The following is a 12,888-nucleotide window of genomic DNA, read 5'->3' on the forward strand; positions in this document are numbered from 1 at the left end:
AAAAGTGTAAAAAAAAGTATAACAGAGTAAACATTTTCCGCATGTTAATTTGATGTTGCTGACTAATTAAAGTCCAATTTAATTCGTTTTAAAAAACGGCATTCAATTATCAGTTTTAGTGAGTTTTATAAAAAAAAAAAAGCAGTCCAAACCGTGAGAAAAATTCGATTAACTCAAGTGGGAGGTCTGAGGAATTCTTCCGGGGTCCCAGAGCAGTCAACAACCAGCGCTCTGCTTTATCAGGGCGAAGTGCCAAGTGCATTCAGAAGAAACGCAACAAGTGAGCACAATAAAACAGGACTTTCCCCCTTTGTGACTGTGCAGATTTTCTGTAGGGTATTTGAGTTGTTTTTTTCTGCCCGTGCAGCACAGTTCTTCTCTCGGTTTGCTCGCAGCACTGCAGGAATGAGTGAAGATCAGTTTGATGTGGTTGTCGTCGGCGCGGGCCTGTCCGGACTGAGCGCTGCTCGGCGGCTGCAGAAGAGAAACCCGCGGCTCAGCGTGCTCGTGCTGGAGGCCAGGGGTGCGTGCTTGTTTTTGTTTTTCGTTTAGCCCATACAAAATATAAGTTGCATAGTTATATAAAACATACACAAGTATTACGTTTAGCTTGTTTTCTTAATTTCTGCAGACCGTGTCGGAGGGCGAACTGTAAGCGAAGACCTGCCAGCTGCCAATGGAGTTGAGCAGTGGGACATGGGTGGACAGTGGGTGTCCAGGTATAGTAAGCTTTTCAAGTTTTACTAGTTATGATTTTGCATTGTAAATATTATAAAGCAAGGAAGATTTATTAAAATGTCAAGCTGTTACATTGTGCAGAGTAGCTTGCAAAGTCTTACGCATTTGGCGAGAGATACAGTATATGCTATCGCACGCTCACCCTGGTAGAATACAAAATAGCTCTAAATAAAATAAGACATTGACCCGTGTTCCCCTGATTTTAACCATCAAAATCCATGCATGATATGTACTAACTCTATGCTGCTACTGTATTTTAACTGTCCATACTGTTTGTGCGTCAGTTGTGGTGGGTTGGGCATCTGTCATTCACAGACCATGCGTTTTTCTCTTATAGCCTATAGTTTTTATATGGTAGATGTTATGATATCGAAATAATATTATTTGCCCTTTTTGTTAAATGCTTTCTATGACTGCTAAACAGGCGAGCAACAGAAACATTTGCACAAACACAGTTTTACAAAAAACTTTCATGCTGCACAGTCAAAGTGTAGCTATACAAAAGATATGTTTAATGTAAGCACAGATTTAAATGAGCTGAGCTGAATTTAGGTGGTTGTCAGCTGCCTACGCCTTCAGGGATGAAGAAAGGTGCAGAGGCTGCTAATGAACCTAATATATGCTTTTTAAAACAGCACAGTGTCTTGTATTTTAAAAGTGTATTATTGACACACACACAAACACACACACACACACACACACACGCACGCACGCACGCACGCACGCACGCACACACACACACACACACACACATACACTACTGCCACTTTTTCTGACCCCTAAAGATTTCTTATTAAAGTATCTAAATGAAGAAATGCTCATGTTGTTTTATTTTAAGCAATTAAACACACATTACAAATTGTTAAACAGAGTTGAGGGGTTAAGGCAAAGCAAATAGACTCAAAGTGACAAATAAAGGGATTGTTCACTCAAACAACTAAATTCAGTATTCATTTAATCATCCTCCACTTGTTCACAACATGAGTTTCTTTCTTCTGTTTTTTCCTCTGTTGAAACAAAATAATATATTTTTGGAAAATGTTGTCAGCCAGTGGACATTGACATCCAAAATGTTTCTCCTACTATAGATACAATAGTTGCTGGTTTCCAACTTTCCAAATTGCTACATTTTTTAATTTTAGTTTTGGGTGAACTGTCCCTTTATTAGGCTTTTTGTGCTGGACTGTGATCGGGATAGACTGTAGATAAAGGATAGTTCACCCATCAATTCATAGTTTAAATGTCATCATTTACTCTCTCTTCACCTGTTCCAAATCTGTTTGGGTTTCTCTCATTTGTTGAACACAAACAAAGATATTTTGAAGAAGGCTGAAAACAATTGACATCCATACTATATGTTTTTCCTACACTCTCTGAAATAAACGTACAAGAGCTGTCACTGGGGTGGTACCTTTTCAAAAGATACACATTTGTACTTAAAGGGTCCCCTTGAGGTATTAATAGGGACCCTTTTGGTACAAATGTGTAGCTTTTAAAAAGGTACCACCCCAGAGACAGTTCTCGTACCTTTATATCTGAGAGTGTACTATGGATATCAATGGTTAAAGGTTCAGCTTTTTTTCAGAATATCTTTGTTTGAGTTCAACAAATAAAAGAATCTCATCAAGCATTATAAACCCTTGAGTGTGAGTAAATAATGGCTAAATTTGTTTACTTTTGGATGAATTATCCCTTAAATAGAGTCTTTTAATGTGTCATCAAATGATTCTTGTTTATTACACTTTTATTGTTTTGAAGCCCCCTTTCACCTTTGATCCATGTCAATGTAGAGTACAGAAGCTGTACTATATTGTTTGCTTATTACCCAATATCCATTTAATAGCATGATCACACTGCGATCAGGCTTTTGAAAAAACACACATTTGTTTAATTGGACTTTTGACACCAAATCTCCAACCAAACAAGCATTGGCTTCCTGCAGTTTTTTTTTCTTGAGTTGTGATAATTGGAACATCACAGAAGCTTGTTTAAGCCTACAAACAGCAGAAATGTGTTTTCAAGCAAAGCATTTATTGCTGTAATCCACTATCCAAACTATTAGAAAAATACCCAGGGCTTCTCTCAGAGTCCGCAGAGATCAATAACCGGCCGTTGCCTGCGGCTCTAAAAGCCTTCGCTTTAGACGAGGCTGAGCAGGAATTTCATCAAATCACACAAAAGCTCATTTGAAGCGGGCGTCTAAATGTCTGCAGAAACATGATGACTTATACTTATGATTTACTTTTTTACTTCTTTCAGTTCGCAGATGCATATTATGGAGCTCATCTGAGAATTTGGGTTAGGAAAAGGTTTATACACAGTTTACAGAGAGCAAGACAGTACAACATGCATCACACAGTTCTTCAGAAATCATTTTAATATTACAAACTGCACCTGAAGAAGCATTTGTTATTATTATTATTATTATTATTATTATTATTATTATTATTATTATTATTATTATTATTATTGTTATTATTATTATTATTATTGTTATTATTATTATTATTATTATTATTATTATTATTATTATTATTATTATTATTATTAGTGTTGAAAACTGATGGTCAGAATCATACCTTTGTGCAAAATGTAATAAAGTTCAAGCATCTCATTTAAAAGGTATTTACTGTAAAAAAATAAATAAAGCAAAAGTAAATATATATATATATATATATATATATATATATATATATATATATATATATATATATATATATATATATATATATATATATATATTTAAAATATTTTAGTTTTAAATCTGCCCAAACTGAAAATGAATAAAAACAACAAAATTACTGAAACTTGAACAAAAATTAAAATAAATAATTTGTTCCTTTATCTGTCATTTGAAAGCCACAATTCAAGCATCTTTAGACATCTGAATATATGCAGAACCAGTTACTCGTGATTTACTTTTTACTTTTTTTATTTCCCTTAGCTCTCAGATCCATGTTATGGAGCTCATCCAAGAGTTTGGTGTTGAAGTCTTTACCCAATATATAGAGGGCAAAAAAGTGCATCACATAGGTGGCCCGAATGCCAAAATCAAAATGTACAACACCACCGTCCCGCAATTCTCTCCTCTAGTCATGCTGGACTTCATTCAGGTTATGTGGAAGGTAAGAGAAACTGCACAAAGTGCCAGTCTTTCTTTATTGAGAATTAGGATGTGAGTAATAGCCATCATTTCATATCTTAATGCGTACCTCAGGTTCTATACTGTTTTTAAGATACATATTAGCCTGCGCAATAGATCTTGTAGATCACTTGAATGCATCTGGATGCAATAAAACTTTTTAGCTGCTATTCTTAAGAGCACTGAGTCGATTAATGGCTTTCTTCAGTCTCCTGATTTATTTGTTTCCTTTAATTATAATCGTTTTCAGCTCAACTATGAAAAGAAAATGTTGCTACTGTTAGGATATTATTGGATGTTAAATAACTTGAGATTATTTATTGATGTATAGCTAGCTGGTTTGGAATGTATAATCTGATAGGAAAAATACACTTTGCTTGATCAGAGGATTTGAATGTATTTATTTGGAAAGAATGAGTAAATCAGGAATGATTTGGGTGATTTTGTTGAGGAGTGCACATAAAATACACATAATATATATATATATATGCAGTTGAAGTCAGAATTATTAGCCTCCCTGTTAAATTTTTCCCCAATTTCTGTTTAACGGAGAGAAGATTTTTTCAACACATTTCTAAACATAATCATTTTAATAACTCATTTCTAATAACTGATTTATTTTATCTTTGCCATGATGACAGCAAACAATATTTGACTAGATATTTTTCAAGACAGCTTCTTTCCATACAGCTTAAAGTGACATTTAAAGACTTAACCAGGTTAATTTGGTTAACTAGGCAAGTTAGGGTAGTTAGGCAAGTTATTGGATGACGGTGGTTTGTTCTGTAGACAGTCGAAAAACAAATTAGCTTAAAGGGGCTAATAAATTTGACCTTAAAATGGATTGTTAAAAATTAAAAACTGCTTTTATTCTAGCCTAAATAAAACAGATAAGACTTTCTCCAGAAATATTAATATTAAAATAATAGAAATATTAATAATAATATCAAAATATTATCAGACATACTGTGAAAATTTCCTTGCTCTGTTAAACATTATTTGGGAAATTAAAAAAAAAAAAAAAATTCGAAGGGGGCTAATAATTCTGACTTCAACTGTATATAAAAAAAGAGGTTAAAAAGTGTTCTTTATTCTAGAGACTTTAGTGTGAGTTCCTTTTAGATTTAAAGTTTTTTTTAAAATTGGTTTGGTGCAATTTTCATAAGCAATCAGAACATTTTCAAAACTCTTAGTTCTTAAATCACAACAGATCATCAAAAGTGCACTTTTTTCAAACATTTCGGCATATTTTCAATTGTGTTAGTACAATAAACCTAATCACAAAATATCCTTTTCACTACACAAAATAAGCGTTTCATCTAAATAAATGTTTCTTTCACAGTAACTGCCTTTCATAAAGCTGCCACAATCAAACTTTTGATTTGCATCTCTTACTCACTTTAATACATTTGTCTGTCATTTATTCAACTGATCTTAATTTTTAAGTAATTAATCATTTATTATGTCCATAGATTTTCAACTTGTCTGATCATTTGTAAGTTAAAAATTGCTGCAGGAGCTTTCAGAAAGACCAATTACTAACTGTTTTCACCCGATGTTCACAATTAGATATGTATAAGTTACTTGCAAAGTAAAATAAAAATTAGATTACGGTACACACAGTAAATACTTTTTTTATTGTGTATGTAAATGACTCTATGTTTTCCCATATAGAAATAAGAAATCTGATAAATGGAAATAAGTGCCAATGACATATATGACATACAAGTTTATACTTGGATTTCACCTGTATAAAATATGTCACACATTCAACATATTTCAAAATATCAAAATGGATGTTTCCATATTTTTTTCAACCATTGGAATTGTTCATAAATAAATATCAACATTTTTACAACTTTTTTTGCATGCACTTCAAAATTTGGTCATAGTATATGTGTGTGAATGAGTGTTTATGGGTGTTTTCCAGTACTGAGTTGCGGCTGAAAGGCCATCCGCTGTGTAAAACATATGCCGGAATAGTTGCCAGTTCATTTCGCTGTGACGACCCCTGATAAATAAGGGACTAAGCCGAAGGAAAATGAATGAACTTGTTTGTCAAATATGTAATTTGCATATATTGCCATATTAATGATTTCTAAAGGTGTTATTTGATCACATTTTCATGTTGTATAAACTTTTTAAACAAAAATATAGCTTTTGTCAGATTGCTGTGATGGCTGTGTACAGTTTTACAGCACAGTAACATTAATTCAGCACAAATAATCATTTGAAATCTGTATCTTGTATTGTTTGCTAGTGAATGAACTGATTGTTAAAAGCACTACATTGAAAAAAGGTCATACTGTTTTGTTTTGGGCGACGCAGATAAATTGGGTAGGCTAAATTGTCAGTAGTGTATGAGTGTGAATGACTGTGGATGGACGTTTCCCAGAGATGGGTTGCAGCTGGAAGGGCATCCGCTGCGTAAAACATTTGCTGGATAAGTTGGTGGTTCATTCCACTGTGGCGTCACCGGATTAATAAAGGGACTAAGTCGAAAAGAAAATGAATGAATGTTTTGTTTTGGTGATTAAAGCAAATACGCAATATATATCACAATGATCTTGTGTTCTGAAACAGTCATTACGAGTATTGAAAATATGTGCAAATACAATGAAATCATGACATCAGATTTGACCAAGAGATTTGAAAATGTACACTTTACTTATGAAATAGAACCAAACCAATAATAAAAAAAAAACTGTAAACAATTCTGTGTGAACCAGATGTTCCTACTGTCTTTACGTTATATTGTGATGTAGTTCTAAAATCCTGTTGATTAACTTTCCCAGATTAATAAATATTTCTTGTAATGAAATAAATGTTAAAATAATGAATAAATTATTAAAAAACGTTTTATTTACTTTAAAATTATGATACTAATATTTACAGATTTTCTGTTTTTGATACCATCAAGCTTTTATTTTATCAGGTTACTATATCAGGTTATCAGGTTTAGCAGTAATAAATAATAAACAATAAGGTATATGCAGAAGTATTATCCAGTAATATCCAAGAAGGACTTTTAATTTTTCAGTAACCTGGGTCAAATGCTTCCGGTTACAAAATCGGCGCATTTAAGGTCTGTTTTCTTTAAAATCAATTATCTTCACTGCCTGACTGATATATTATATAAAGTGGGCATCAGAATGTACAAGAAGCACTGCATTAAATTGTAAATATATGTAACACTATGAAACCAGAAGCACATGTTTAGATTTATTTATAGGCTACCTGCTTAATTTTCGCTAAGCTTGATCACAGTGTTCATTATATCAAACTTTGATGTCCGCTAAAAGAATTGTTTTCAAATACTGTACATTGTTTATACTTTAGGTCGACAAGCTCACTAAGACCATATCAGTTGAAGATCCCATGAGTTCCCCGAATGCAGAGCTCTATGACAGCATGACGCTTTACACCTTTATGGAGCAAAACATCTGGACCAAAGGTAAGTTCTGTTCATTTACTGCATTTTCATCTCAGTCTGTTGTGCAATTTAGCCTATTTACTCCCATTCATATTCCGCTCTCTGTCCTTATGTGCCCTGCAGATATTAAAGAGGAGCTGGCCGTCTGCAGTCGTATCGTGTTTGGTTTGGAAGCGTCCCAGATCTCCTTTTTGTTTTTCCTCATGTACTCCGCTGCAGCAGGGGGAACCCTTCGCCTCTTAGAAACATCACCCGGATCGGGACAGGAGTTTAGAGTCAAGGTGAGAGACAGACTGATAAGTGGACGATTGATACAAAGATCATTCGCATTATCAGCTGTTGCTATTTGCACACTTTCACATGTGAAATAAGCCAGTTAATCATTGATTTTGTAATGGCAAGTTGTTTTAAGGATGTGTCTATGTCTACCTTGTTCATGGAGGCATACCAAACTTAAGCAGTTTTCTTTTTACTGACCCCTATTTTTCACCCCCTACAACATAAATAACTCATTTAATGATTAGTTCACTTCAGGAATAACATATTCTGATCATTTACTTACCACCTTATCATCCAAGAATGCTTTCTTTCTGCAGTCAAAAATATATTAGGTTCTTTTAGGAGCTAAATACAAGAATACTTTCCATATTGTGGACTGCTACAGTATGTTGCTCAGTGTTTGCCCTTTTACATCTCTGCTTGAATGTTGCTTTAAAGTGCTCTGAATTAGCCCAGATTTTTCTATGTCTATGGCTGTTAGACCTTTTAATATGTGATTTATTTAGATTAGGTAAAAAAAAAAAAAAAAAAAAAAAAAAAAATATATATATATATATATATATATATATATATATATAGAGAGAGAGAGAGAGAGAGAGAGAGAGAGAGAGAGAGAGAGAGAGCTGGGGCACAGCATGCACATGACAGTTGATAGTATCACACACCAGATGCACACATTCACATGTTATTTAAAATGAAACTATTCAGATGACGCTCTGTGGCACGGCAGAAATATGAGAAGTGTCCTGAGTCGTGACTGGGCACTGCGGACAGCAGCCGACTTGCGAATTCTAAAATGCTTGGCGCTGCGTGGCGCGGCGCTTCTGGTGTGCGACCTGCTTTACGCTCTTGTCGCAGCACCAGTGGCACCAGAATTAGGCACCGAAATTCATTTGCTGATTCGGTCCGGTGCATACCGGTTCCAAAGGTACCGGTGCCATAATGGCACCAAGTTTCGGTACCCAACCCTACAGATTACTGTTGTGTTTTCGATAAGGAAAAACACTAAACACATGCTGGCATTTCTTCTTTCTTTCTGTTTACTGAACTAGTCTGCAGTAACGAAAACAGGAGACGCATTAGAAAGAGATGGCCAACCAAGTAACTCAGGGTCATACAAAGAGTGGCCAACACAAAATACACACATTTCTGATATGCGAGTCCCATCTCACACTCAATACACTACAATTATATAGTATAAATACAGCACTGCAACATGCAAAAGAGTGAGATCGACTTAGAAAGTCACTTTCCAGTTTTATAATGATTTGATCAGCTGTAGTTTAAAATTACACTGAGTTTTTCCTCCTCTAAGGGCTTATTATGTGGTCTCTGTTGCCATCTTGTGGATGGACGACGTCAACCATCTTTGCTCTGCTCAATGAAGTCAGGCTAATACCCCATTCACATGTGGCTTCAGCCTCAACGCTTGACAGAGGGCGTGTCGGAAGTTAGGGCTGATGCGATCGTCAATTAGTCAGCAATAGGCCACTGCCTAAGCTGCTGTATTTGCATACAGCGATCTGATTGGCTGACGCTTCCATCGGCGGTTGAAAACTTGAGCAAGTCCCAACTTCTGCAGCGAGCAACGACACAATGCAGTTTGGCAATGCCTGAAGCGTTGAAGCTGACGATTTGTGTGAATGGGGCGTACTAGCCACTGTCTCTCTCTCTCTCTCTCTCTCTATATATATTACTTCATTTGACACAACTTGCAAAGGGGGGAGTATATTATATTAATCATAATATAAAGTTATAAATTTATCATAATTTAAATGTGGGATTTATTACTACACCACCACAACTACCACCACTACTACTACTACTAATAATAATATTAATAATAATAAAGAAATTATATTTTTTATGTTCTAAGTAAAATCATCATAAGAGTTTAGAATGATTTAAAAAAAACACAAACTCTTAAAAGATTTACAATTTTTTGGTTGAACTATGTTTTGTATTTGCACTACTACTACTATTACTACTACTAATAATAATAATAAATACAATTATAAATTTAATCAAGTTGCATTACAAATTCTTATCAATTTAATTATTAACCTTGATGAATTGGCTGTGTTGTGGGAGCTATCATTCAATTGCGCAATCACAATAATGATATCAGCAATTTAATTTAGGTGAAAGAGTAGAAGTATTTCATTTTGGAAAGCTTTTATCTTCTGCTTCTCTTTTACCTACTTTCTCTCTGAACTGACTGTCTAGTTTATCTTTCTACCAGATTAGGTCTGCCTTTTAACTCCAACCATTGAGCACTGCAGATTATTTTGATGCATATTTGCATCTTATACGCAATGCAACTCATACTGTCATAAAACAAAACAAATCTGTCACCCTAGAGTGGTACTTTTTCATAAACCAGATATTTTGAAAGTCATTTCAGAACCACTGTGGCAGAAAAGAAACCCAATGGAGCATCGTGCCACAGCACAGATGTGTGGAAGAAGGTGATGTGCTGTATATGGCAGGCCATTTTAACATTTAATCTAAAAACAGTAAAAACACTAATGCTAAATCTATTTTAATCTGTTCAAATCTATTCAAAACACAGGAAACAGCTGCGTTTGTTAGTTTTGGGGTCCCCTCATAGCTCATCCACTGTTGTGGTCTGCACTATTTGTAGTGCATTTTTGTATTTACATGTGTTGTGAGAATTTATGTGGGTTTGTTTTGTCAAATTGAGATATTATCTCGGTTTGTTAATGTGTGAAGACATTACAATTCGTGACATTGTGCAAATTATTATTGGAGCATTATTGCAACACACAATGAACAATAAATAATGTGTCAAGTGCAAAAAGCAGTCCATTTTATACTAAATTACAGTCAGGCTATTTTTGTTATTTGTTATTTGTTAATTGTTCAAATGTCCTTAATGCAAGAGAGGCTGGAAAAATCGTGAAGCACCTAATTATGATTAATATTAGTATTATGTTTTTAATATTATTATTATTAGTATTATTATTATTATTATTATTATTATTATTATTATTATTATTAATATTATTATTATTATTATTATTTAGATGGACAAATTGAGACTTTTGAGGAAATATGCTGGCCATTTTTTTATTTACCTAATAAATGACATTGAGCTACATTTTTCAATTTAAAATTTTTTTAACAGATTTCCAAGCTATTTCTGTTTTTTTTATTTAATAGATTTTTTTAACAATTTGTACTGTAGCAATGTACACAGTGACATTTTATATTTGTCACCATCCTGCACTTTGTCTCCATTCCCCTAGAGGTCCCCGTGTTTCCCCTCTACCTTTGTTCTTCCTTGTGTGTCCTTGTTTACTTTAATTTTGATCACCTGTGACTTGTTCCAGCCTGTGTATTTAAGTTGTCACTTTGTCTGTGTTCCTCACTCAGTTTTTGAGTCATCCCTGTTGAACTTGCCTTGCTTTCCCTTGATGTCCTGAGCTGCGTCTATGTTTTCGTTTGGGTCCTGCTCAACTACCCCTGTGGCTCAGTGGTGCTCACACCAGACTCCACACCAGAGATCTGGGTTCAAGGCCCGGCTGTGACAATATTTCTTCATTCACAAACTTCCATTTAAAACACTAATCTCGTAACATAGGGCTGGGCAATTTGGCAAATTAATTTAATTAACATTTAATTTGATTACGATTAATGAACTATTATTTTATTTTTTATTTTTTTCCCCTCATAGTTCACTGATAAGGTTTGTGCAGTACATATGCTCACATATTATAAGTTTAAGAGATTTCGGAATGAATGGTGCATTATTCATTTTAAAAAAATTGAAGGAATTACACACTATCTACTAACTATGATTATTTATTGAACATTAACGTTGAACAACTGAAAATAAAACACACATTCACTAAAACCAACAGTCACTTTTTAAATTAATTTTTTATTTCTAAACAAATAACTTGCACTGTTGGAAACAAAATTCATTATTTTCAATACTTTCAAAAGTAGAAAATTAGCAGTAACTCTTCTAAATAATATATATATATATATATATATAAAATGTATATCCTGTCAATAATATTTTAAACAGTGCATTTATTAAATCTTCTGTAAACAAATATTTTAATGTAAATAATTTTATTGTAATGGAAAATATGTCGTCTCAAGGCTTCTCTGGTGCAGCCTCCAGTCAACTTCAATGTAGTGCAAACATGCAAAGTTAAATTTGGGAGGTGTGCAGGTATGTGACCGTGCAAAGACCACATCCGTGCGTTTGATGCAGAAGTATAAATCATAAGTAATAAAAGAGCTGGGTCACGTGACTCCACACGCGTTATGGAAAGTAATTGAAAAAATTTACCTTAAAAAATTGAATCAGTTATAGGTTCTGAATGTCGATTTCGATTACTTTACAATTAATCACCCAGCCCTATATTATTATTTCTAAAACTGTAATATAAAACTTATTTTAAATCACAGGTGTCAAATTCAGTTCCTGGAGGGCCGCAGCTCTGCACAGTTTAGTTCCAACCTACTTGTAACTTGTAAATGAATACTTACTTAAATTTTAATATAGCCTTGTTTTTGGTACATCATAAAGCATGCACATTATCAGCATCCAAGCACAAAGTGAAGTTTATTTATAAACTAATTTCGAGAGGATCACATTTACATTTTACATTTACATTTAGTCATTTAGCAGACGCTTTTTTCCAAAGCGACTTACAAATGAGGACAAGGAAGCAATTTACACAACTATAAGAGCAGCAGTGAACAAGCGCTATAGACAAGTTTCAGGCGTGTAAAAGTCTAAGAAGCAAAAACATTAGTAGAATTTTTTTTTTTTTTTTTTTTTTTTTTTTTTTTTTTTTTTAATAGAGAGAGAGAGAGAAAGAGGGCTCAGTTAGTGGTATAGCCAGAGAGGCAATTGCAGATTAGGAGGAAAAGTGGAGACTAAACAGTTGTGTTTTTAGTCGTTTCTTGAAGACAGCAAGTGACTCTGCTGTTCTGATCACGTGCTTATGATTGCTTGCAGCTGGCCCTGCAATATTCAATTTAAGATTCACTAAATTAGACGATTCTTAATCCACTTAAAATACCCTAAGTTCCATATAACAGCCATCTTCGTTTTGAAAAAAAACCCCTTCCACCCCTACTCCTCCACCTTTCCTAGATGGGTGGCATGGTGGCCCAGTGGTTAGCACTGTTACCTCACAGCATGAACGTCACTGGTTCTAGTCCTTACCAAGCCAACTGACATTTCTGTGCGGAGTTTACACATTCTCCCCGTGCTCACGTGGGTTTCCCCCAGGTTCCTCGGTTTCTTCCCACC

The 12,888-nt window shown here is 34.3% G+C and overlaps 1 protein-coding gene across 1 annotated transcript in view; it reads left to right on the top strand.

The window, feature by feature from the left end:
* Window positions 1–222: 222 nt before the first annotated feature.
* The window catches only part of si:ch211-127i16.2 (probable flavin-containing monoamine oxidase A), an 84,280-nt gene continuing 71,614 nt past the window's right edge, over window positions 223–12,888 (top strand). The window contains exons 1-6 of the mRNA XM_056467070.1: window positions 223–280; window positions 368–523; window positions 632–719; window positions 3,683–3,863; window positions 7,220–7,334; window positions 7,437–7,594. Coding sequence (XP_056323045.1) covers window positions 406–523; window positions 632–719; window positions 3,683–3,863; window positions 7,220–7,334; window positions 7,437–7,594 — 660 coding nt within the window. The 5' untranslated portion in view covers window positions 223–280; window positions 368–405. The remainder of the gene's footprint in view (window positions 281–367; window positions 524–631; window positions 720–3,682; window positions 3,864–7,219; window positions 7,335–7,436; window positions 7,595–12,888) is intronic.

Source organism: Danio aesculapii, chromosome 10, assembly GCF_903798145.1.
Source record: "Danio aesculapii chromosome 10, fDanAes4.1, whole genome shotgun sequence".
Taxonomy (NCBI): domain Eukaryota; kingdom Metazoa; phylum Chordata; class Actinopteri; order Cypriniformes; family Danionidae; genus Danio; species Danio aesculapii.